Source organism: Zingiber officinale, chromosome 8A (assembly GCF_018446385.1).
Source record: "Zingiber officinale cultivar Zhangliang chromosome 8A, Zo_v1.1, whole genome shotgun sequence".
Lineage (NCBI taxonomy): Eukaryota > Viridiplantae > Streptophyta > Magnoliopsida > Zingiberales > Zingiberaceae > Zingiber > Zingiber officinale.
Genome location: NC_056000.1, coordinates 24511186 through 24538210, shown reverse-complemented (window position 1 = coordinate 24538210; position 27025 = coordinate 24511186). Strand labels below are relative to the sequence as shown.

General features: G+C 37.3%; 1 protein-coding gene across 1 annotated transcript in view; it reads right to left on the bottom strand.

Moving 5' to 3' along the window:
• LOC122008035 (cyclin-T1-2-like) overlaps window positions 1-27025 on the bottom strand; it is a 45833-nt gene that overhangs the window by 10786 nt on the left and 8022 nt on the right. The window contains exons 2-3 of the mRNA XM_042563607.1: window positions 25896-26237; window positions 22920-23001 (exon numbers count right to left, since the gene is read on the bottom strand). Of these exons, the coding sequence (XP_042419541.1) occupies window positions 22920-23001; window positions 25896-26128 (315 nt within the window). The 5' untranslated portion in view covers window positions 26129-26237. The remainder of the gene's footprint in view (window positions 1-22919; window positions 23002-25895; window positions 26238-27025) is intronic.

Below are 27025 nucleotides of genomic sequence, written 5' to 3'. Positions count from 1 at the left end.
GAGGCAAAAGCCTAAGTAAATGCTCAACCGATGGCGGATTTTCTTCCTGACCACTCTACTGGATCTCTCCATATTACTCTTCATAAACTGAATGGAAAAAATTATCTTGAGTGGTCTCAGATAGTACGATTAGCAATAGACGGCAAAAGAAAACTTAGCTATCTCAATGGTGAAATCAAACCTCCAACCACAAAGGATCCAAGATTCAAGTAGTGGCGGTCTCAAAATTCTATGGTCACTGCTTGGTTAATAAACTCTATGGATCCTGTGATTGGAAAGCCATTTATATTTCTACCCACAGCTTGAGATGTGTGAGAAGCTGTTAGAGAAACGTATTCAGATTTGGACAATCATTCTCAATTGTTCGAATTAAACACTCGACAGTGGAAAATGGAGCAAGGAGATCATGAGATAACAGCTTATTATAATGAGATGATAATTGTTTGACAGGAGTTGGATTTGTTTGAAGAAGAAGATTGGGAAAATCCAAATGATAGTGCTCGGTATAAAAAGAAGATAGAAAGAGGTCGGGTATTTGTGTTCCTAGCTGGTTTGAACAAGGAACTCGATGAGGTTCGAGGGTGTATCCTGGGATGAAAGTCTTTGCCTCCTCTAAGAGAAGTTTTCTCAGAAGTACGTAAGAAAGAAGCAAGACAATATGTGATGCTAAAAAATATTCCTGAATCAAAACCAGAAATGGAAGGGTCCGCTCTTGCAGTTTGTGGTGCAGAATTTGAAGGAAATAGATAAGGAAAGCAAAGGCCTTGATGTGACTATTGCAGAAAACCGTGGCAAACTCGTGAAAACGGCTGGAAGTTGCATGGAAAACTAGCATATGGAAACAGAAAACAAGGTAGTGATAACAAGTTAGGGGGGGGGGGGGGGGGCACATGAAAGTCATGCCCTTCATGTGAACCATTCAGATCCAAAGCAGCTTCCTCTAAATCTTTTCCCTTCACTAAGGAACAAATGGAGCACTTACAAAAACTATTTCAGTCCCAATCCTTAGGAAATTCTAATTCTTCATGTGCCCTTGCTGATTCAGGTATTGTTCCCATCGGTACCCTTGCATGTACCAAATCTAATATCTTCTGAATCTTAGATTCAGGTGCTACTGATCATATGATTGGTATTTCGCAATATTTCTCTTCTTATACACCAAGTGCAGGGAATCAAAAGATCAAAATTGTAGATGGTTCCTTTGCAACTGTTGCAAGAAAAGGACCAGTACCTATTCCTCAATCTATAACATTGAAAGATGTTCTACATATTCCCACCCTTTCCTACAATCTTCTATCCATCAGTAAATTCACCCATGATCATAATTGTAGAGCTAATTTTTGTTCCTCGCATTGTGAATTTCAGGATTTAACCTCGGTGAAGATGATTGGGAATGCTAAACAGGATGGTGGGCTTTATCTCTTTAATGAAGGATCAGACCATAAAACTTGTTTCAGCTCTATTTCTGTTCCAAATAATAGTGAAATTTTGTTATGACATTATAGATTGGGTCATCCTAGTTTTCAATAATTAAAGTTGTTGGTTCCCAAGCTGTTTATTAATAAAGAACAGTCAGTTTTTCAATGTGAATCATGTGAATTAGCAAAACATCATCGATCTGTTTTTCAATCTCAACCATACAAAAAATCAGCACCTTTTACTATGATTCATAGTGATATTTGTGGTCCTTCTAGGGTGACCACTCTTTCTGGGAAACGATGGTACATTACTTTCATTGGCGATCATACTAGGGTCACATGGGTTTTTTTGCTAAAAGAAAAATCTGAGGCTACAATAATGTTCAAAAAATTTTATAACATGGTTCAAACTCAATTTCAGACTCAGATTAAAATTTTTCGAAGTGATAATGGAATGGAATTCTTTAACAATATGTTGGGAAATTTTTTTTATGAGAAAGGAATTGTGCACCAAAGTTCATGTAATTATACATCCCAACAAAATGGGATTGCTGAAAGAAAAAACAAACATCTCCTTGAAGTTGCTAGAGCCTTGAGTTTTACAAGGTTCCTAAGTATCTTTGGGGAGAAGCAGTTCTGACAGCAACTTATTTGATTAATCGAATGTCAACCCGAAATTTGTCGTTTAGAACTCCAATCTAGGTTTTCACAGAATGCTTTCCTGATTCTCGGTTAGTGACAAACATCCCTTTAAAATTTTTTGGAAGTGTTGCATTTGTTCATAATTTTGATCCTAGAAAATCAAAACTTAATCCAAAAGCACATAAATGCATATTTGTAGGATACCCCAACAATCAAAAGGGTTACAAATGTTTGATCCAATTTCGAAAAAAATATTTGTCTCTACGGATGTCACTTTTCTTGAGGGAACTTCATACCAGAACACTCATCTTCAGGAGGAGAACAAACCTAATGAAGATGAATGTGTTGATAAATCTGACTTAACCTTTGCGCTTGTTCCTAATGATGCTTTATCACTAAAAGTAAAAGAGGTAGAAAATGGAGAAAATATTGAGTCTACCGACAAACAAGAACAAAATGAAATAACAGAAATGGATGGGAAACGATATAAAGGTCTGGTCTATTCAAAGAAAAAGGAAGGCCCTAGTTCCCAGCATCCTCAAGTATCCGATCAAAGGTTCAATCATGAAATTCATGATTCACAAGGGCCCAATCTTCCAGGTAATCCTGAGTTTTCTAGTCAACTGGATCTTCCCATTGCTCTTAGGAAAGGTGTTAGATCTTGTACAAAATATCCCCTGTCAAACTTTGTGTCTTATGAAAATATTTCACTTTCCTATTGTACATTTATTTCACAATTGTCTAGTGTATCCATTTCTAACAGCATCCAAGAAGCCCTGAATGTTCCTGAGTGGAGAGAAGCTATTCTTGAGGAGATGAAAGCTTTGGAGAAGAACTCTACTTGGGAGAAAGTGGATTTTCCTAATGGGAAGACAGTTGTTGGTTGCAAGTGGGTATTTACTGTGAAATACAACTCAGATGGATCCTTGGAGAGGTACAAGGCCCGCCTGGTAGCCAAAGGGTTCACTCAGACTTATGGAGTAGACTACTCCGAGACTTTTTCTCCGGTTGCTAAATTAAACACAGTACGAATACTTCTATCTATAGCTGCTAACCTTGATTGGCCATTGAATCAGCTAGATGTGAAGAATGCATTCTTAAATGGGAACCTAGAAGAGGAGGTTTATATGGAACCTCCACCTGGATTCACTGAAAAATTTGGGGATAAAGTGTGCAAGCTGAGAAAGTCTATATATGGACTCAAACAGTCCCCCAGAGCTTGGTTTGACAGGTTTACAAGGTTTGTTAAAGGTCAAGGATATACTCAAGGTCAATCTGATCATACTCTATTTACTAAAAGATCCACCAAAAACAAGATTTCAATGGTGATTGTTTACGTGGACGACATAATATTGACTGGTGATAATGCTGAAGAAATGAGCAAATTGAAGCAAAGCTTAGCAAAAGAATTTGAGATTAAAGACTTGGGCCAACTAAAATATTTTCTGGGAATGGAAGTTGCAAGATCCAAGAAGGGTATAGTGGTTACCCAATGGAAGTATATTCTGGATCTTTTAAAAGAAACTGGATTGAATGACTGCAAACCATCAGAAATGCCAATAGATGTTAGTGTTAAGCTTGGAGAAGTCAAACAGGGAACTCCTGCAGATGTAGGAAGGTACCAAAGACTGGTTGGAAGGTTGATTTACTTGTCACACACACGCCCTGATATTGCCTTTGCCGTGAGTATGGTAAGTCAATTTATGCATTCTCTATTTAAAGAGCACCTTGAAGCTGCATATCGAATTCTCCGATATTTGAAAGGGACTCCAGGACTCTTTTTTAGGAAAATTGATAAGAGAGGGATTGAGGTGTATACTGATGCTGATTGGGCAGGATCAATCACTAATAGGAGGTAAACTTCAGGGTACTGCACATTTCTTTGGGGTAACTCAGTTTCTTAGAGAAGCAAAAAACAAAGTGTAGTTGCAAGAAGCAGTGTCGAGGCAGAATTTAGATCTATGGCTCAAGGGATCTGTGAGGTTGTTTTAAAGAATATTCTGATATGATTTGATTTGATATGATTAAGGAAATGACATATAAGGAAAGGAATTAATTTGATATGATTAAGGAAATGACATAGAAGGAAAGGAATTAAATCTGTGATTGAGAAAGATTTTTATTTTGTAATCTTCCTTTCTAATGTCTCTTGCATCCTCCTATTTTAGTCGGACTCCTTATAAATTATACAATAATGAAAAATAGTTATGTTCTTTTTCTCTTCATACAATTCCACACACGACCGTGCCAAGGAAGCACGACCGTGCCAGGGAGGTACGACCTGGGCGTGTAAGGCCGGATGATGGAGACACGACTAGAGCATATTTAGCTCGATGATGATATTGGGTCAGACATGGTCGTGCCTAGGAGGTATGACCGGGGCATTTCTGGCTCAGTGGAAGGAAACACGATGGCTGGAAGCTCCGAATGAGGCACGACCGTGCCTGGTAGCAGGGATGGTAATGGATCGAGTTCGGGTTGGATTTCATATCCTCCGTCCCCATACCTATCGAGCATCGGATATCCATCCTCATACCCATACTCATTAAAGGATTGATATATGGGAAAATTTGCATGCACTCCCCATTGGCAAACATAACTTTACATGCAGTCTCCATCCATGAAAAACTTATTTTTCACTCCTCAATCAAATATATTTACCTAATTGCCCATGATATTTTTAGATACAAAAAGTCTAAAAATCAGTATAAATCCTCTTAAATTCAGTATATTAAATTAGAATCTAGTATATTTTCTATCAAATTGAGTACGATTCTTTGTTCACCTCAAAATATACTCGATTTTAGTTTAATGTGCTGAATTTAATAGAAAATATACTCGATTTTTAATATAAAGTACTGACTTTAAGAAGAATTATACTCATTTTCGGACTTTTTGTATTCAATTTTTGACTTTTTGTAGCTAAAAAATATGGGTTAATTTCGATAGAAAATATACTCGATCCTAGTATAGAGTACTGGATTATAGTGTAAAGTGCTGAATTTAACAGGAATTATACTTATTTTTAGACTTTTTATACCTAAAAAATAAGAAGGATAATTTTGATAGAAAATATACTCGATTTTTAATATAAAGTACTGATTTTAAGAAGAATTATTCTCTTTTTCAGACTTTTTGTACTCAATTTTGGACTTTTTGTACCTAAAAAATCTGAGGGACAATTTAGGTATCAATATTTGCATGAGGGAGTTGAAACAAGTAATACTTTGCATGCAGGGAGTGGAAACAAAGTTTTTTGGGCATGGGGATTGCATGCAAAGTTATGATTACCATTGGGGATTTTTCTCTAATTTACCGTTGATATATTCTATTCTATTTTTTTTTTTCTTTCCTTCCAACTATCATCATTCATATTAGAATTAACATTACATTATATATATATAAAATTAAAATAATAGATTAAACATCTATATAACCTATTCCTAACATCAACAAAAATCTATTATTTTAATTATATATATATATAACAACAACAACAACAACAACTAAGCCTTTTCCCATTAGGTGGGGTCGGCTGTATGAATCCTTTTACGCCATTGAGCTCTATCTCCTATTATATCATCATCTATATTTAAATAAATTTATTTTTTTTTATTATTGCTAACCAAGTCTTTTTTGGTCTTCCTCTTCCTCGTTTGATATGCATGTTTATCATACTTTCACATCGCCTAACTGGAGCATTTATTAGTCATCTAAGTACATGTCCGTACCATCTTAAACGTGTCTCTCGGAGTTTGTCCTCAATAGATGCAACTCCGACTTTCTCTCTAATGCTCTCATTTCTTATTTTGTCCATCTTCGTATGTCCACATATCCACCTTAACATCCTCATCTCTGCAACTCCCATCTTCTGCTCATGTGCTCGAGTCATAGCCCAACATTCAGCTCCATATAACATAACAGATCTAACTACGGTTTTATAGAACTTACCTTTAAGTTTAAGAGGTACTTTCTAATCACATAAAATATTCAACTCTCCTCCTTGTATTCTATGTAAGACATCTTACATCTTTCGCCTAGATTCGATCTTAACATTTACTTTTTTACATATCCCATTTATTAAAACAATGTCGTTTGTAAACATGTGCTATGGTAATGTGTATTGGATGTGTCAAGTGAGATTATCCATGATTAGTGTAAATAAATATGGATTTGAAGTTTGTTGTCGATGTAGCTCTACTTTTATAGGAAACATTTTGGTTAATTCTCCCAAAGTCTTCACTATTAAATCTTCATATACATCCTTAATTGATTCAGTATACCCTAGCATAACATCTTTATTTTTTAGATTTTTCCATAATTTGTACAATAGACGTTTCTCCAGGATCCCGCATTGGCGGGAGATTTGTGCACCGGACTGTTTTTTTGTTTTAGACTTTTCCACATAATTTCTCTCGAAAGTCTATCATAAACTTTTTCTATGTCGATTATTATGGATAAGTCTTGCCTTTTTTCTTCATACTTTTCAATTAGTTGTCGGAGTAGATGTACAACTCTTATCATCGATTATGTCGACACGAATTTAAATTGATTTACGATCAGTTTAGTCTTTTAATGATTTTTTTCTAAAATTTCATGGTATGGCTAATTAACTTAATGCCATTATAGTTTGCATAATTTTTCTCTTTTGTTTTTATACAGGAAACTAGAGTACTTACCCTCTACTGATGAGATATTCGTTTTCGTTTTCAATATCGTGTTAAATAATTTTGTAAGTCATTCAATACCTTGTTTCCAAGACGCTCCATACTTGAATATCGTCCAACGGCTTTAATTTTGTATCTCATTTAAAGTTTGTTTTAGAGTTTGAATTCTCGAATAAAAATTTAAATTTATATACTCCTTTAACCTATTTAAATTTTTTAAGTTAAGTTGGCCACTTAAACATTTATTAAAAATTGATGAAAATTAATTTTCTATCTTTTTTATCTCATCACTAGTATCCTATTGGTCATCTTTAATACACTTCATTTGGCTAAGATCTCTTGTTTTCCTTTCTCTCACTTTAGCTATTCTATAAATATCTCTTTCCCCTTCTTTTGTATCCAATTTTTGATATAACCGTTCAAAAGTTTCATTTTTTGTTTCACTCACTACTTTCTTAGCTTCTTTCTTGGCTATTGTATATTTTTTTAAGTTTTCCTCGTTCCTACAAATATATAATTCCTTATAAACTATTCGTTTTTCCTTCACTTTCTCTTGTACTTTCTCATTCCGCCACCAAGATTCTATACTTAGTGGTGCATGTCCCTTTGATTCACCGAGTACACTCTTAGCTACCATTTTCAACTTTGATATCATCTTATCCCATGTTGTATTAGAGTCATCGTATATTTCACCTAATGCTTGTATTTCTACCTTCTCCTTAAATATATTTTGTTTCCCATCCTTTAACTTCCACCACTTAATTCTAAGAATTATATATATTTTCTTTCTATTGATACTATGTTTGAGGCGTATATCCAACACTACTACCCTATGTTGGGTAGTTAATATATATATATATATATATATATATATATATAATCAGATATTTGTGTTGGATATCGAATGTTGCTAGTCCTCCATACCCTCCTCCATTTGGGTCGGATATCAGATCCTCTATCAGATTTGGAGAAAATTGTCATCCCTACCTAGGAGGCACGACTTCGTCGTGTTAGCGTGTTTCTTGTTGTAGCTTATCGTTCCAAGGCTTAAATTACTCTATTTTTCTCCAAAAACGCATCCTATCAAAGAAAAAGTACAAGAGTAGTTCTCCAAACTTAAAAAGTACAATAAACTAAATGAAGATGTGAGAATGCGAAATATACTCATGAAATGCCACATAATGCATGCTAAACAATGCTAAAAACATGTAAGAAAAACATACATTAATACCCCAGACTTAAACTTTTGCTTGTCCTCAAGCAAAACCTGCAATCTAGACTTATATGTATGAATCATTCATCATAATCCCTAGTGAAGCAGTCTAATTCTATCATGTAATTTCATTAATTAGCAAGACAACTGAATTATTCTAGTGTGGCATAAGTGAAAGTTTTCAGTGTTGCGTAAAGAGTGACTCAATTTTTTCAAATTTCAACTTCTAATTCTAGTCAAGTCGTTATCTAATCATGTTCCTAATGCTTTCGGCGATACACACTTACCTGGCACATGCAAGGTTCATTCACCTCAAAAGTGTCATTCACCGTCTACATAAGGTCTCATAAGAATACTCGGTATCAAAAGAAACTTAACAAGTATTTCCCCAGTAACCTAATTCGGTCTCAAAGGGGTATCTTATTAGTTTCCATTCACGACAACTATTTTTTTATCCCTTATTTCTTTCCTCTTATATATTTTTTTTCTTTTTTTTTCTAAATGAAACCCGCTCTCATCTTTTTCTCTCATATTTTTTCTAGGATTTTGATTTTTTTTCTAATGAGTACCAGTTTATCTAATAACTAAAATGTAGTTAAGGGGTCATCTAGGAAACAAGAGTACTAGTCTAGTCCTAATGAATCATGACTATTTTCATATGCATCACTATCAAAATTAAACATAAGTGTAGAGAGATCCTAAACAAGTAGGCCAACACCAAAACTTTTACAAAAAAAAAAACACTCCTCAAGGTATGCTACTACAGATAGAATTAAATACCTCACTAAGCATATTATCACAAACATAAAGTCTATCATGATAGAATCATGTTATAAGAAACAAACAAGTGAATGCATGAATGATATGGTGACATGATAATGCAACAAAAGAAAAATTTTATGATGCAAAACAAAGAGACATGACAAAACTAAAACTAACAAAATCTAATCTAAAAACTAAGCTAACATACACATGCCTCGAAGGCATGACTTCCCCGTGTTGAACTTGGGTGGAAGAGCACGGTCGTGCCTGAGAGGCACGACCTACTCTTTTCTTGGACAATCTTCCCTCAACGTCCGCAACGGTTGCCGCAGCCAACTCATGGGTATTCCTTGCCTTGAAATAAGATAAAATAAAAGCTAAAATTAAGAACAAAAAGAACTAAAGAAAAAAATGAAAGAAACACTTGAGTTGCCTCCGAAGAAGTGCATGTTAAGGTCACAAGCTCGCCCTTTGTTTTGGCTCAACTTGGAGCCTTTGTCTTGAGGGAGTTGCATTCCCCTCCTCCTTGGCAAGGTGTGTCTTGAGGCCCATGCTTCATCCTAGCTAGCGTTGGCATGATGTACTTGTCAGCTTGGCCTTGGCTTTTTTCTCTTAACCAACCAAACTCGGTGCTTCATCCAATGGTCGCTTCTAGGGTGTGTTCTTCTCTAGCCGAACACCATCTAACCTGCAACAACTGTTCTCACCATGAAATGAATTAGAGGCCTTGGATAAATCAAATTCGATTTTATTCTCACTTACCGTCAAGGAGAGCTTGTGATTCTCCACATCAATCATAGCTCCGGTGGTGACAAGGAAAGACCTACCAAGAACGAAGGGGATTTTTTGGTCCTCCTCCCTCTCTAGAACTACAAAGTCGGTAGGAACTATGAAGTTACCTACCTTTACTGGCACATCCTCTAGAATACCCAAAGGGTATCTACAAGAATGGTTAACGAGTTGGTTTAAGGTCACTCAAACCAAGTTTATTACAAAAAGAATAAGGCATGAGACTTACACTCACTCCTAGAACACAAAAAGTTACTTATCTTGGTCATGTCAATGTTGCACGGAATTGAAAAGCTTCCGAGATCTTTGAACTTCGAAGGTAACTTGTTCAAAATCAGAGCACTACACTCCTCCATCAATTCTATTGTCTCAGAATCCTTTTTCTTTCTTTAGTGCTAGATTATCTTTCATGAATTTGGCAAACTTTGGCATTTGGTGCAGAACATCAAAGAGTGGTATATCAATGCAGAGCGCCTTGATCTTCTCCAAGAATTTGTCAAATTCTTCATCTTTCTTGGCTTTCACTAACCTTTGGGGGAATGATACTGAAGGTACATAGGTCCTTAGTGTAGGCTTAGGGCATGGTTCATCAGTTTTTTTCTAAGATTCCTTTTGAATATGATCGTCGTTAAAGGAAATCTAAGTAGCTCCATCCATTTGGACTTGGTCGCTTTCTTTGTTCTCTTCGAGCATAGGAGGTTCAGCTAGGGATTTGCCACTTCTTAGGACAACTGCATTGCAATGTTTAACGAAATTTGGTTCGGGTTGTCCTGGAAATCTCCTCTAAGTTATCGATGAGCTAGCTACATGCGCAAGTTGTATTTCAAGTATTTTAGTGCGACCTTCTAGATCACTAACCGTACCTTTCAATTGTTTCACATCCTCGACGAGCTGGGAATGCTTGGTCATGAAGCTCTCCATCATCTTCTTCATTCTATCCCGTTGGGATGAAGATTGAGCTTCAAGTACCTGGTTGAAATTGTTCTACCCTCCTTGACCTTGATTGGTTCGGTATGAGAAATTAGGGTGATTTCTCCAACTCGGATTATATGTCCCTGAATAGTGATTGTTCGACCACGGGTTGAAGTTGTTCACGACATCAGCTTGTTCAATCTGAGCTAGTTGTGCTGTGATAGCTCCCAATTGACGTGTCTGTTGCATGCTCTACATTTTCACGTACCTCACAAGATACATTAGTAAGGTTCACAGAATTTACATTAAATGTTTTAAACCTCTTAGCCAATGCGTCCATCTTAGCAGAGATTTACTCAAGGGTATTTACATCATACTTACTAGCAGTTTTGACATGGTTACCTCATTCAGACGTCCACTGATGATGGTTAAGGGTCACACTTTCAATGATCTCCTCGGCCTCATCTAACCCTTTGTTCATTAGAGATTCGCCAATGCGGAGTCTAGGGATACTTTCATTTGATATGTAATTCCGTTGTAGAAGGTGTGGATGATGAGCCGCTTTTCTAGACCCTAGTGTGGGCATTAGCATAAAAGTCCCTTGAATGTATCCCATTCTTCAAATAAAGATTTTCCTTTTTGCATGAAATTGGTGAAAAGATTCCTCAAATAGGCTCTCTTACTCGGAGGGAAGAATTTTTCAAGAAATCTCTGCTTGCATTGATCCCAGGTTGTGATGCTATATGCTGGAAGTGAATTTAACCCGGCTTTGGCAATATCCCTCAATGAAAATGGGAATAGAAGCAATCTAACCGCATCTGCAGAAGCACCATTGTACTTCATGGTTCCACAAATTTCCAGAAAAATTTTTAAGTATTGATTAAGATCCTCAGTAGGTCCTCCGCCAAATTGGTTTGGTTGAACCATCAAAATTACAACAGACTTCAGTTCAAAGTTATTAGCCTCAATTGTGGGTCTCATGATGTTAGATTGTAATCCTCTAGCACTTGGCGCAACATAATCCTTGAACGGTTTCTTTACCATGGTTGTTGCTTGAGAATGTTCTGCCTCTAACTGCTTTCGTAAGTTTCTTCTTCACTAGAATGTCCTATCGATCTCAATATGATTTCTTGACAGGTTAGATCTTTGCATAAAAAAAACACACACTAACACCTTAAAACAGAGCTATTCGAAGAAAAGAAATGCAGTGATAAAGAAGATAAGAAAGAAAATGCAAAATTTCAGAAAAAAGAAAGAAATTGTAGAATTGCAAGCAAGCAAGAAAGAAATCAATCTAGATTAACTCAATCATCGTTCCAATCAATATTGACTTTGATACAACCCCGACAATGACGTCAAAAACTTATTGTGTACAATTTGCAAGTGTACAGTTGTCGTCGAGTAATAAAAGATATTGAATCCAGGCACAAGTACGGGTCAAATTAGTGAAGCAGATTATCTAGATAATCGAAGGTTGTGTGAATTTAGAGAGTCTAGAGCCAACAAGAGGTTGTGAGCAAGCGAATGGTCAGGGAAGAAATCTGAATTGGGAAAACGATCCTAGGATTTCGGTTTCGCCACAATGATCGTTGACATCCTAAGACTTGTTTACCTTCTTATCTCTATGTTGTTCGCAAGTAGGTGGACTGATAACCATCATTTGGACATGTTATTTTAGTGTGATTTAGCAGTGTTTTTATCCTCTCATTTATCAAAATTTGTGTTTTATGAGTTTGGATATTTATTAGTCTTCATTTTAATTCATGTACATTTTGTGAGTATTTTGGATATTATTTGATTATATTATATTTTTTATTTTACAGGGATTGAGGGAGACAACAATTGAGAGAATGAGCACCGGTTTGGTCCAAAGATGGTTTGGTTTAATTGCAAATGTTTAGAGGAGAGCAAGGGAAGGAGAAGCCCAATTTGTAGAAGCCAATTTCAAAGCCCAGATGAAAGGAAAAAAACCCTAAATCCTCGTGCTTCGGTTCATTTTGGTTCAGCCGCAGCCGGTTCAGTTGAACCGGTCCGATTTAGTTGAACCGGTTCGGTTTAGTGTTGTATTAAAAGGAGGATTTCAATTAAAGTTGAAGGGGCTCGGGCTTTTCACATTTCTGTGCACGTCAAGGCTTCATTCTTTCTCCCAACGCCCCCAACTCCCTCTCTTGCAATTTCTCCAAGCGGCAACAGATTTCAGTGTTTCCGACGACGGTGAGCGACGACAAAGACATCTCAGATCGTGCAAAACTCGTCGGAGTAGTTCTGCGGCGTTTCCCCTTCCGTGGCTTCCTTGTTGCTCCGGATTACAAAAGTTAGGGCTTCAAGGAAACGACAGTAGCAGCGAGCTCCGACCATCTCCATCTCACTGGAGTGGAAGTGTCCTCTACCTTCCGGTGTCCTTCCGAGATTCTCTGCTTCACAGGGTTCGGATGGGCAGAGGCTTCTTCTGAGGGCTTCGGCAGTCCATCTTCTACTCCGACGACGACATTCCAGTGCCTTCACATCCCACTAGCGAGCGCCGGAGGATCCCTTGCCAGAGTGGTTGTGAAGGCAGGAAGGTCTTCAAGGAGTTTCGGCAGCCACCTTCATTCATCAGAGATTAGCTTCATGGTGTTGTTCTTGATTCCGGATTCATTCGATCTAGCCAAGCAAGCTTGTCGTGGTTCGCATGGGCAGAAGCTCAGATCAACGGAGAAAGATCAGCCCTCCACCTCTTCTGCTCACCTTCCATTGGAGGGGTTCTTCGGTGGAAGATTCGCATCGTCGTCGTTGTCAAAGCAAGCACCGCTAGCATCTTCCTCCACCAGCTCTGGGGGTTCCAGATCCGGGCCTTTCGTGGGGTGACGAAGGGTAGTCAATTGGAGTTGATTGTGGGAGAGTAATTTGGATAGTTTAGCTACTTTCTTATTTGATGTTTCATGTTTGGTTAATTTAGTTTCTTTTCTCGCTGATTGTTTTATGTTTAGTTGTTGTCCAGGTTAGATTTGTTAGTTGTGGTATTTTGTTTAGTTTCACTATGCATGATTGTTAATTCTGTATCATAGTGTGACAATGTGATGTAGTTTATCAATTATGCATAGTTAGATTTTGTTTAATCACTGTTAAGTTTGCTTAGTTTAATTGTACTTGTTTTACTATTTATTTTTTTTTTCCTTTATGCACGTTTGTGCTATTTGTTCGGTTTTTTATGTTATTTCTATTGATAGATGTACTTGTGTCGTAGGATAACAATGCGGTGCAGGTTTTTCTTCGATAGTTAGATAGGATTTTAGTTTCATTTCTCGTAAGTTATTTCTGTTGATAATGTTATCTGTAGCATAGAGTGATATTGTGCTATAGGTTCGTAAGATAGGATTTTATTTATTGCATTAGGTTTAGAGAACAAAACTCTCTTGGTTCGATATGGTCTGAAAACAAACGTCCAGTCATTAGTTCCGTGAGAGACGACCCGGTCCTCTATACTATGCTACCTTAGTGTAGGTTAAGAGGTTCGGTTGATTAGAAATTATTAATTTGATTTGAGTGAGTGACAGTTGCATACTTATCAAATTTTAGCATCGTTTCCAGATAACTTAGTGGGGTTCGTTTGTTTTTAGACTGTACATAAGTTTTATCTTTATCTTGTTCTTGCTTTTCTGCTTTGGTATTTTATTTTTCTTTTGATGTAATTGTTAGTATCTCCCTTTTTGCTCTTGAACTTTGCAGGTTGAAGAAAAGGGGCGAGGGGAGTAATACTTACCGTCAATCTCATCATTTAGACCACCATTTCAATTTTTCAATATTTTTCATTTCATTTTTTCGATTTTATTCTCTTTTATTTCTATTTCTTTGGTGGTTGTAAAAATTCAAAAATATTATTAGGGTTTAATTATTTCATCTCTTATATGCATGCATTCTATCTTGTATATTTTTTTGTCTTTTGATTGTATATGCATGAGTGTTTCAAGTAAGACTAGGAAATCTTTGTGTTATCATTAGTTCCAGAATTTTAGTGTGATTAGGATCTCATATTTCATAAGCAACATGGAGAATAACACTGAAAAGACTCTTGGAGAACTTTGGGCACCAGATTTGTCAGATAATTCATTCTATATTTGATATTCTGATTTGGAGGCAGACTTCGAGTTATGGAAAATTGTTCATCTATTACCGAAATTTCATGGACTTTCTGGTGAAGATCCTAATAGACATCTACAAGAATTGGATACAGTGTTCTAAATTACGATTGAGGCGGCCGCCTAGGCGGAAGGTAGACCTCAACCGCACCGCCTTGCACCACACCGCCTTGTGTTTAGGTGGTGATAAAGCATTTCCGATCCAGATTCGGATAACGCATCCAGGCGCATCGCTGCACTTGGACTACATGTCCGAACGTGTCGTTGGGCTAGACGATGGGTCCGGACTCATACCGAGCTTAGGCGACGGATCCAGACGTCGAAACACCGAAGTCAGTTGCAGAATAGAATAGGTTTTTTTTTGTACTTAAGAATTAATTGAAAATTTAAATTACTAATTTTAATCATTATTAGAATAATTTAAATAAACTTAATTAAAGACCAATAAAATTATTCTATTAATTTAATATATATATTTAAAAAATTATTATTATTTATTTTTAAAAGAAATATTTAGATTATAACTTTTTTTATTTTTAGTTAATATATTTTATAATATATTTTTTAAAAAAAAATTATCATTTATTTCCTTTAGTTAATATATTATCTAATTATCTATAAAAATAGTAAAAAAAAATTCAACCGCCTAGGCACCGCTTAAGCGGCCAAGGCGATAGGCGATGACTGACCGCACCGCTACCGCCTACCGCCATTTACAACACTGATTGGATATGGTGTGCTCTACATTAAACCACCATGGCATATCGGAAGAAGATATCAGACTTGGAGCAATTTCATTCTCACTAGCAGATTTAGCAAAAGATTGGTTACACCGTCTCTCGCCCAATTCTATGACCAGCTAATTTGAGATGAAGAAACTATTTCTGGAGAGGTTCTTTCCGGCTTCTAGGATCGCAGCTATTCAGAAGATTATTTGCGGAGTCCAACAATTTGCAGGAGAACCGTTACCTGAATATTGGGAGAGATTTAAAGGACTTGTTTCCAATTGCCGTTAGCACTAGATTAGCGATCAACTACTGATTCAGTACTTCTATAAAGGATTGTATCCCATGGACAGGAGTATGATTGATGTAGCTCGTGGAGGGGCTCTAGTTAATAAGACATCTACTCAGGCCAGAGAACTTATCGAGATTATGATGGCAAATTATCAGCAATTTGGAACTAGATCGATGATTGTCAAAGATGTTCATTCTTTTGCCAATGTCTTTTCAACCCAGATCCAGTATCATCAGCCTGATTTTCAGTACTATCAGATTCATCAGCAAGACAGGTATAATTCAATTACAGGATTTAGTATGGGAATACACAACAAGGGATTTCTGAGTGACCCCAATATTATCAGCCTTACTTTCAGTACCATCAGCAGTAGGATTTTAGGGAGCAGTCGCAATCAGATCAACTTACTGCATCAATTTCCGAAGAGATGGAGTGTAGAGTTTGTGTTATTCCTGACTTTATTTCAGCTACTCTACACGACTCTTCTAGTTTTTTATATCCTGATGTTGTAGTTGATCTTGATAATATTTTTATTGATGAGATTGCTATTCCAAATATTCTTGATGTTGCAGGTGTCCTTGATAAGGATGGAAGCGTAGGGACTAGTGTTATGGAGACAAAGCCCCAAGAATTAATTCTTTTTGTTTGACCCCGTGGTTATTTTGATGTGATCAACCAAGTTAGGTTAGGTCCTGTTTGGTTTTGATCCCTGTGTCTAAGTGTGCAGGATTTTAGGAGCGCAGGAAGTCGAGCGGAAGACGAAGCTAGCGAGAAGGACGGCACGGGAAGGGAGTCGACGGGCTCGGTGTGTCCAAAGAACGAAAGAGTTGCGGAAGAGTACACCAGTGGATGAGAAGAACGTGCGCGACGTTCGAGGGACGAGAAGCCGTGGCGAAAGCCTGCTCGAGGAGAAGGTTAGAAATTGGATTCAGGTAAGCCCTATTTCGATTGGCCGCAATCACAAAAGCGAACGGAACTTCGGAAGCTAAAGTGAAGATGAAGAAGTGCTGGAAAAGCAGCTGGAGGCGCCTCCGCCCTCATCAGCTTGAGGGCGCCCTTAACAGCATTGAGGGCGCCCTCAGGTCAAACAGCCATTGGCGAGCGGATAAAGTTTTATCCACTTATCCCCGTAGAGGCGCCCTCAACCCCTTTGGAGGCGCCCTCAAGACTCGAAATAGGATTTCCAAGAGCTATATAAAGGCCCTTGGAGCTAGAAATTATTCAATCAACTCTAGTACTAATTTCCTAACAACTCTTAAGCTCTCTAAGTGTGTAAAAGGTTTCTCTGCAGAAGAAGATTCGTAGTGCGCTTTTTCAACCGCCTTGGATTAACAACCATCTAGGTTGTAATCAAGTCAAATTGCTGTAACTCCTCTTACTTTTATTTCTGTTATTTTATTTTATAATTGTTGCTATTTTTAAAGTTGAAAGAACGAGAAGGGTATTTTCGTATTACAGACAATTCACCCCTCCTCTCTTGTCGGCCCCGCAACACCATCACTTTTGATTATACTACCACTCTAGCCAGTTGAGTCTGCGGTTGCACTTAGTGACGATGGAAGTGTAGGGACAGCCCAAGAATCACTTCCTTTAATTGCACAACTGTCAGAGCTAGATCCTTTACTTGACCAAGATGATGCCACATTCACTATTTTAGATCCTCAGGTACTTTTCAATTTTGTAAGGTCAATATTTCTTTAGAATTTTTAGAAAATTCCATGGAGATAATTCATTCTAATTTTATTGAATATGACACATCTCTTAATTCATGCTCTGTTAATATTGATACTGTGTCTAGTCCATCTCATACAGCATGCGTGAAGGAAATGCATCCTCTTTTTAGTGCGCAGGATTTCTACAGGTCTTTCATTTGTAGTCAATCATCTAAGGATGCATTCTACTATTTGAAGCAAGCCCTAACACTTAATACAATAATGAAGCTTCTAGAGTGGACCCTCCAACTGAATCATCTTCGACGGAGAAAATTTTTAAGGAAACGATAGTGAAGGGAGCGAGCCTCACTTCACCTATAATCATTCCACTTCCACCATGACTCATGGAACTGAATCGACTCTGACCACCAGAAATTCAAGGAGGTTGTTCCATCTCGCCTTCTCTTTTTCTTTCCGCTTGTACATATTTCTTTCCTTTGTTTGCTTTTACTTGGTAGTTCATTTTAGTTTGTCTTGTTGGTTTTTATAATAAATTCCCTATGCATTCTTTTTATCATCTTAGAAATTGTGAAAGTTAGTTAAATTTGATTGTCGAGTTTAGAAATTTATTGTCATGATTGGATTCTTGGATTGCACGTGGTTACGACTTGGTGATGGATTTCATGTTGGTAGATTGAGATAATAATTTTGATAAACCTAGTGAGGATTTTTAAGCCTATTATTTCCATTTATATGTGATGCACTTGTGGTTAATGTTACTTACATACTATCATTTGCTTTGATTCATGTTTCTTTTACCTCATAAATAAGCCTTCTTTGTTTTATTGTGCATTTCTATATATACAATAGTGGTGAAGATTAGAAGAAAAGTAAGCATATGGTAGTGCATAAATCATGAGTAGCTTGAGTGAGCTCCACCATTGCATGTATATGAGAGGAAAGCCACCATCACCTACTTGTGAGGTTTATTTTGTTATTATTCTCAGTTTATCTATTATTGATTGAAGTTATCATTTTTGTTAATTAGTGTATGAATTGAATCCATGAATGCTTGGGTCATTTGAATTTGATAATCCTAAGTAACTTACTTTCACTATTTTCCAAACATAATTGAGAATTGTATGGGCATGCATCTTTAGTTGTTTTTTTAGTTTTGCTCACTTGCTCGAGATGAGCAAGAATAAGTGTGAGGAATTTGATAACCATCATTTGGACATGTTATTTTAATGTGATTTAAAGGTGTTTTTATCCTCTCATTTATCTAAATATGTGCTTTTAGTGTGTTTTATGAGTTTGAATATTTATTAGTGCTCATTTTAATCTTTATAGATATTTTGGATATTATTCGATTATATTATATTTTTTATTTTACAGGGATTGAGAGAATAAGCACTCTGGTTTGGTCCAAAGATAGTTTGGTTTAATTGCAAATGTTTAGAGGAGAGCAAGGGAAGGAGAAGCCCAATTTGTAGAAGCCAAATCCAAAGCCCAAATAAAGAAAAAAAAACCTAAATCTTCATGGTTCGATTCATTTTGGTTCAGCTGCTGTGGGTTCAGTTAAACCGGTCCGGTTTAGTGTCGTATTAAAAGGAGGATTTCGGTTAAAGTTAAAGGGGCTCAAGCTTTTCTCATTACTGTGTGCGTCAAGGCTTCGTTCTTTCTCCCAATGCCGCAATTCCCACTCTCTCAATTTCTCCAAGCGGCGACGAATTTCAGTGTTTCCGGTAGCTGCGAGCGATGACAAAGACATTTCAGATCGTGCTCAACTTATCGGAGTGGTTCTCCGACGTTTCCCCTTCCGTGGCTTCCTTATTGCTCTTGCCGACGTGGATTGCAAAAGTTAGGGCTTCAAGGAAACAGTGGTGGCCGGGAGCTCCGACCATCTCCATCTCACCGGAGTGGATCTCCAGTGTTGTCCTCCATCTTCCGGTGTCCTTCTAAGATTCTCCGCTTCACGGGGTTCAGATGGGCAGAGGTTTCTTCTGAGGGCTTCGGCAGTCCATCTTCTACTCCGACGATGGCATTCCAGTGCCTTCACATGCCACCAGCGAGCTCCGGAAGATCCCCTGCGAGAGTGGTTGCGAAGGCAGGAAGGTCTTCAAGGAGTTTCGGCAGCCACCTTCATTCGTCGGAGATTAGCTTCACGGAGTTGTTCTTGATTCCGGATTCATCCGATCTCGCTAAGCAAGCTCGTCGTGATTCGCGTGGACAGAAGCTCGGGTCGACAGAGAAAGATCAACCCTCCACCTATTCCGCTCAACTTCGGTGGAAGATTCGTATCATTGTCGTTGTCAAAGCAAGCACCGCCAGCATCTTCACTGCTGTCCACCGGCTCTGGGGGTTCCAGATCCGGGCCTTTCGTGTGGTGGCGAAGGATAGTCGATTGGAGTTGATTGCGGGAGAGTGGTTTGGATAGTTTAGCTACTTTCTTATTTGATTGTTTCATGTTTGGTTATTTAGTTTCTTTTCTTGTTGATTGTTTCATGTTTAGTTGTTATCGAGGTTAAATTTGTTAGTTGTGGTATTTTGTTTAGTTTCACTATGCATGATTGTTAATTTTGTATTATAGTGTGACAATGTGATAGCCGACCCCACCTAGTGGGAAAAGGCTTGGTTGTTGTTGTTGTTGTTGTTGTTGTAGTGTGACAATGTGATGTAAGTTATCAATTATGCATAGTTAGGTTTTGTTTAATCATTGTTAGTTTGTTTAGTTTAATTGCACTTATTTTACTATTATTTTTTTTCCTTTATGCATGTTTGTGCTATTTATTCTGCTTTTTATATTATGTCTATTGATAGATGTGCTTATGCCCTAGGGTGACAATGTGGTGCAGGTTTGAGTTTCATTTCTCACAAGTTATTTCTGTTGATGATGTTATCTGTAGCATAGAGTGACATTGTGTTATAGGTTCATCGTTGCTAGTTAGATAGGATTTCATTTATTGCATTAAGTTTAAAGAACAGATCCCAAAACAAAACCCTCTTAGTTCGTTTTGTTTGAAAACAAACATCCTGCCATTAGTTCCGTGAGAAACAACCTGGTCCTCTACTATGCTGCCTTAGTGTAGGTTAGGCGGGTCGGTTGATTAGAAATTATTAATTTGATTTGAGCGAGTGACAGTCGCACACTTATCATGAACCTATCACGAAATACCAATATAGACTTTTGAAATTATATCGACATGCTTATCCAAACGTGATGCCTACTTTCTAGGCGACATTACTAGTTCGATCGCTTTCCCTGGCACGTGAACCCACGATCCCCTAGTTGCCTTCCTTTACTTCGTGACACTGAATTGGGATAAACCCATTATGTTATGTGATAGCCAATGGTGCCTCTGCTGGGGAAGATCACCATTCCCCTCGTGGCATATCGGCCTACTTTCGTGACCGACTCTCCACGTCTTGGACATTAATGGATCAGAGAGTTGGGTTCACCTTTCGGTCCTTTCCCGTGTCCCATGAGATATGAAGGTGCAAGTTAATATCACAATCATGTATGCACAATAAAACAGGACCATGGAATAAACATGTCATTCAATAGAGAAAACTAAACAAATACTTGAATTGAAATTGAATGTCAACAATTACATCATGCTACTTCCTAATTCTAGAATTTAAAAAACTACTCTATGGAGATCGAGTTATGACAGAGAGACATTGAATCTAAGTAATTACAACTCAAAACTAAAAATAGAGAGAGAAGAAAACTTAGCGGAATAGTTGTCGGTCTCCGGAAGGAACTCCAACTCCAATCGATGGGCAGATCGTCACGACGACTCTAGGGTTCTCTCAAACAGGGAAAACCCTCCTCCCTGAGTTAGATGGCTTTTTGGGCTTTTTATATTGTTCTAAAAAATGGGTGGGAAACCTCAAACTGTCGGGGAGATATCCACGCAACACGGTCGTGCTTGGGAGGCACAACCAGGCATGTTGCTCTCGGCGTTGGATCGAAGGCGAAACACGGGCGTGCCTGGGAGGCAAGGCCTGAGCGTGTCCAGCTCGGTTGTTGAATCAGGGCTAAACAGTTGCGCCTAAGAGGCATGGCCTAGGCATGTCTGGTGAGATGATGGAGGTAAGGTCATTCCTGGGAGGCACAACCGGGGTGTGTTCAGCTCGGTGATGATTGTGGGTCGGGCATGACCATGCTTGGGGGGCACGACCAAGGCATGTCGGGCTCGGTGGAAGGAAACACAATGGTTGGGAGCTTCGAATGAGGCACGACCTAGGCTTATCAATAGCTAGAAGCTCCATTTCCGCTCCGTTCTTCAGTTAATTTCATCCAGAGGAACACGCCTGTGTCATGGGACACGGCCAGAGGTGTTCCTCACAGTAGCTTCTCGTTCAAAGGCTTAAATTACTCCATTTTTCATCGAAAATGTATCATAAGAGCAATTCTCTAGAGGAAAATAAACAAAATGAAAATGTGAGAATGCGAAATATGCTCATGAAATGTCACAGAATGCATGCTAAACAATGCAAAGAAACACATAAGAAACACACATCAGAAGGCGAGATGCTTGGGGCACTTGGGAAGTCGAGCTGCCTAAGGAACTCAAGATGCCGAGCCGCTTGGGGGTCTCGGGAAGCCAAGCCGCCTAGAGCACTTGGGTTAGGGTATCAAATAGAGGGGGGTAACTTGGGATGTTGAGTCATCATGGGTTGTCGAGTTGGATAGATATTCAAGAGGCTAAGTACTCGGGTTACATAAACTTTGGAGACTGATGAAGGTGCTTGGGCTACCAAGCACTAAGGATGTCGAATGCAGGCCGCCAAGCATCAAGGTCACCACAACAGAAGGTGTTGAGGTCTGACTGAGCTAGGAGGAGTATTGACGGCACATGTAATGAGTATGTTGCCATGGAGCTAGGCCTCATAGGTTGATCCTACTGAGCTGGAGGGGATCATTATCTAGAGTATCAATGCTCAATGGTTTGGACGTCTCATGGAGTTTGAAGAAGGTTGCATGAGACATCCAAGGAAAACAAAATAAGAAAGTTTAGCAATTTTTTCTATTGTTATTTTTTACTTTTTAAAACATAAAACTTAAAAGCTAAAAAAAAATAAAATAGACATTTAGCATTGATTATTTTAACATATTTAAATTTATTTGAAGTGAATTGTGCGAAAAATATTTATACTTTATTTCTTTCTAAGATAATAGTTTTCCTTTACTTTTAAAATATTATTGTAAACTGAAAATAGAAAATTTTTCACAAACCAAACAAGGCCTAACTTGTGGTTCTTGTTGTTCTAGTGGTGGTCAATAGAACAGATCTTACAAAACTAACAAGGACGGACAAAATTAATTAAAGCACAACAAACCCTTTGGTCCCAAGTTCTTAACACAGTCAGATAGATCGGAGAAGTAGAATTGGGGTGAATGTGGGCAATAAAACAAATAACAGTTGTTGAAAAAGGAGTAGTCAAACATAATAGCCTTATTATTTCAGAAATCGATTTAAAAAAACTAATGGAGGTATCTTTACTTATTTCCTTAGCCCAGTTCTGTTTGTTTGGGCAACCAATAAGCTTCTCTAGTAAAATTAAGTGGAAAAGTTCAAAGATAACAATGATGGTAGTTATATAAAATATGTCAATCAGTCCCTAGATCTGTATATTCAGTAATGAACACTTAGTATAATTTATAAAAACATCATGTTTTGAGTGGATGCAACACAGAGAGAAATTGGGATGAGAAGACAAACCTGCCAATCATTTTTGGCATGGGATTGGTGGAGATAGAAGCGATGGCAATATACAATTGCTGTGGCAATGGTAACTTGTGGTCTGCACAAATCAATGTTATCAAGGCCATAGATATGTGGAAACAGTAGCATGAATTATGAGATAATGATGTATTTCCAAAGCTCAACATAATCATCTCCGAAAAGGCAATAACTAAAATTTAATGATCCAGAAGAACATTTATAGACCATAAGAGTGTAGGAAAAAAAATGGATGAAATACTACAAAAACTTATAAGGCAGTAATTGTATTCTTGCACTTAAATGAGTGTGATATGTCATCATGTAAGCATAAAGGATTCTATATTGCACAGTACAAATCATCAAGAAAACATTTCTAATATGTATGTATGTTTTTACTCTCTGACTCTTATACTCAATAAACACCTATAAATACACTAGAATACCCTAACTATAAGCACTTTCTCTGAAGGGAAAACCGCTATCCACGGTTTGGAAGCCAAATAACAAATGTTTAACTGACATATCAATTTAGTCTCACATGTGAGGTTGTAGATTAATAATAGGTGGGTAAGGCTTAGATGAACATAGTTGGATCGATCAAATTAATGAGCCATTTCTCTAAGTGGATTGATTGTATTAAAATGGATTTCCACAGGTGGTATCACAGCATGCCTTTTTTTAGGCATGTTGAGGTGTTTGAATTAGAAATGTTGCATGTGGTGATGGAGAGAATGGGAGTCTTGGCACAACGGTAAAGTTGTTGCTTTGTGATCAAAAGGTCACGGGTTCGAATCTTGGAAATAGCCTCGTGCAAAAAATAGGCTGCGTACAATGGATTCTTTCCCGAGACCCCGCATGGCGGGAGCTTCGTGCATCAGATTGTCCTTTTTTTTGCATGTGGTGATGGAGAACAGATTGGGCCTCAGAGGTCGTTGATTACAAATTTATGTGCTGAGGCAGGGAGATACCGATGTGACTTCTAGACTTCCTAACCATCTGACACCATACCCTTCTTATCACTCAATTCGTAGATCTATCCAATAGTAGGAGACATGACAATTGGAGCAACACCTTAATAGTGCGCCCAAGCTATTCCATGATAGTAAAAAATTGAAAAGAGTCAATAGAAATATATTCACATGCAACCATGTAAAAAATGCTTGTTTTGGTACTTAAAAAAATGCTATTGTGGTGGTAAGGATGCCAGAATTGTCAATATGAGTATTGGTATCTAACATTTAAAAGACTTAGGTATTGATGGATCCTTATTGATAGGATTTGTATCGATATATGAAAAAAATCAAAGAGAAAGAATCACAAAAAAAATTATTGAAAAAAATAAAATAAATTCATCTAATGTATAAACTAAGAAAAGATGTTCAAAACCCTAAGAGCTTATGATACATTGTATCGAGTACAACATTTCAATTTTATTATAAACCACTTAATAAAATATTTATATTAAGTTTATACTGTTGTCATGAAGCACTAAGAAGGTGTTTAAATCAAGTGGCCAATGATCTTGGTAAAGACATTCTTTGTTTGCTAATATGCAAGTGAAAATGGTGAGGTTAAAAGTTGTAAGAACTATTCCAATGAACAACCATAGGTAGCCCCTCTATTTATACATGCCATGAACTAATAAAATCCTTAATTTGATTAACAATATATATATATATATATATATATAAGTAGAAGTGTACTTACTACCTAAGTTACTTAGGTTGTGTGTTGGAATAATTCCCCCTATAGAAGCATTCAGAAAATTTTATCAAAATGATCCTTAATTTGATGGCATTTAGAAAGCTAAGATGTCCTTTTTCAATAATTATTGATTCAAGATGCCTTTTTTTTAAGAGTGTCGAACTTATTATGGAATAAAGATGCACTCTTAAAGATGAGTTCTTTTTAACTAGGGAGAATGACGCAGGGACTACCTGTGTGACTTCTATACTTTACGACCATTTGACCTTCTAACACTAGACTCTTCATCCAATTGCCAGAATCGAAATAGGAACTGGAGCAACCCATCTAATAACACACTTAAACTACTTCAACCTATCTGATTTTAGAAGTCAGCATGAGACCTGGAGCAACGCCTCTAATAGCATGCTCAAGCTACTTCATGATAGTCAGACAATAAAAAGAGATATGAAAGGGACTGCAAGCATGCAAGAATGTTTATTTGATACTTGGGGATTTTAATATGTGAACAATTGAACATGGGTAGGATCTTGGGATGTGTGTGAGATCATTTACTCTTGTACTTACCCTCCAAATTTATCTAGTCTACAGAAGTCTCATTGTAGATCTTTCGAATCATGATACTTTCAATGTAATAAATTAAATTATATTTTCTTTGGAAGATTATTTTTGTGTCTCTTAAGTAAGATGGGTTTCTTCTTAATCCTTTTGAAGGTGGATTCCTCCATAGTTATCTTCCCTCTCTCTTCTTGGTAGATTCTTTGAAAAAAGAAAACTTTTATCCTCCATCTAGTGTCAGTATAAGTTCGACATTTCACCTTGACGTGTACAACTTTGAATTGATGATGATTGTGATACAAGCCCACTAAAAAATTATGGACTAATAAGGCTCATTCATAAAAATGCTTAGATAATGCAACTACCAATAACTTAGAGTTATGAATGTGGAGTGAGCGGTAGGGTCTATATAATTAATAAGACGATTCTTTATTCAAGAAGATTGTGGCCTAACTATGGTTAAGACTTGGTAAACTTGTTAAAACAAGAAGCATTTCATGGTAAAAGTACTCTGATATCTTGAATGATCTTAATTGTTAACACTCAGTAGTCAGGACAATGAAGCAAGAGATACCACAATAAATTGTTTTGTGCATGCATGCGTATAAGCCGTGTCTTCACAAATGTAGCAAGCATATAAGAAAACCATGAAGGATAATGGAGGAAGAGTCAATATATATAACAGACTAGGAAATAGGAAAAAATACATACAATCCAAGCCTGAAGCCGATATCCTTAAGGAATGAACAGTAAAACATCCGAAGTTTTGATTCCTTGATCAAATCAATCCCATCTTTCCTTGAAGGAGAGTTTTTTTCAATCTCTTCCTTACTAAAGTACCAACTTGACATGTACAAGCGGTGCGATTCATCTTCCATCCTGAAACCTCCATTTACCATTCCCTGGTCAAGAGAAATGGTAGAGGTCTCTGCCATCTTTTTCATCAAATTTTGCAATCAGAATTATAGAAGCAAACTATACTCTGAAATTTCTTATGTTTCTATGATGCCAAATTTCTCACTTGCTTGAAGGACCAACTCACCAACCAACATCCTGTAAATAGACATGCTAAATAAAAAGAGAAGGAATAGAAGACATCACGTGTTTAAGAATCAGCAATTCAAACGAAAATAAGTCAAGAACAAGTTACGTAATACTAACCTCTTTTACAAGGAACTAAAACATGCCTTTTTCAATGAGTGGATGACAAATAAATGGAATGATAATTAAGTATAGCATAGAACTTTCAACTTTAGTAAGATGGTTAGTGACATTGTCTACTTGCAGGCACTCAATCCACCGAAACCCACTGGAAAAAAAAATGCAAAATTATATGGCATAGTGTCTACCAGATTTGAGGGGAAAATAACCATGGCAGCTAAACCAACCGTTCGCAATATAGATAGGGCTATAGTAGGAGAGGGGGAGAAAATGGATATAAGAAAACCTTACCTCAGATATAAAAGAGTCAGGGTAGAATAGATGGAGTAGGCTGACTTACAATATACCAAAATAAAAACCTAGGACAGAGAAAGGGGCACCAAGCCACTAAAACATCATGAATATTACACAGAACTGCAAAGGCCAAGGATGAATTATAAATTGAATTCAAGACATCAATAGTATGCCCAACAAGAGTTGGAGAATGTGGATAATCATATCTAACATGTCATACAACTATTGATGGATCACACGTGCAAAAAAAACGCATATTCTGATAGTTGGTGCTATAACAAAGATAGAATTCATGTCTAAACCTCAGCATCTATAAAGCACTAGCCAAACAGTTTGTGAAAAATACATCTTCAATTAGACCATCCTATCTTCAGATAGTCGAATTC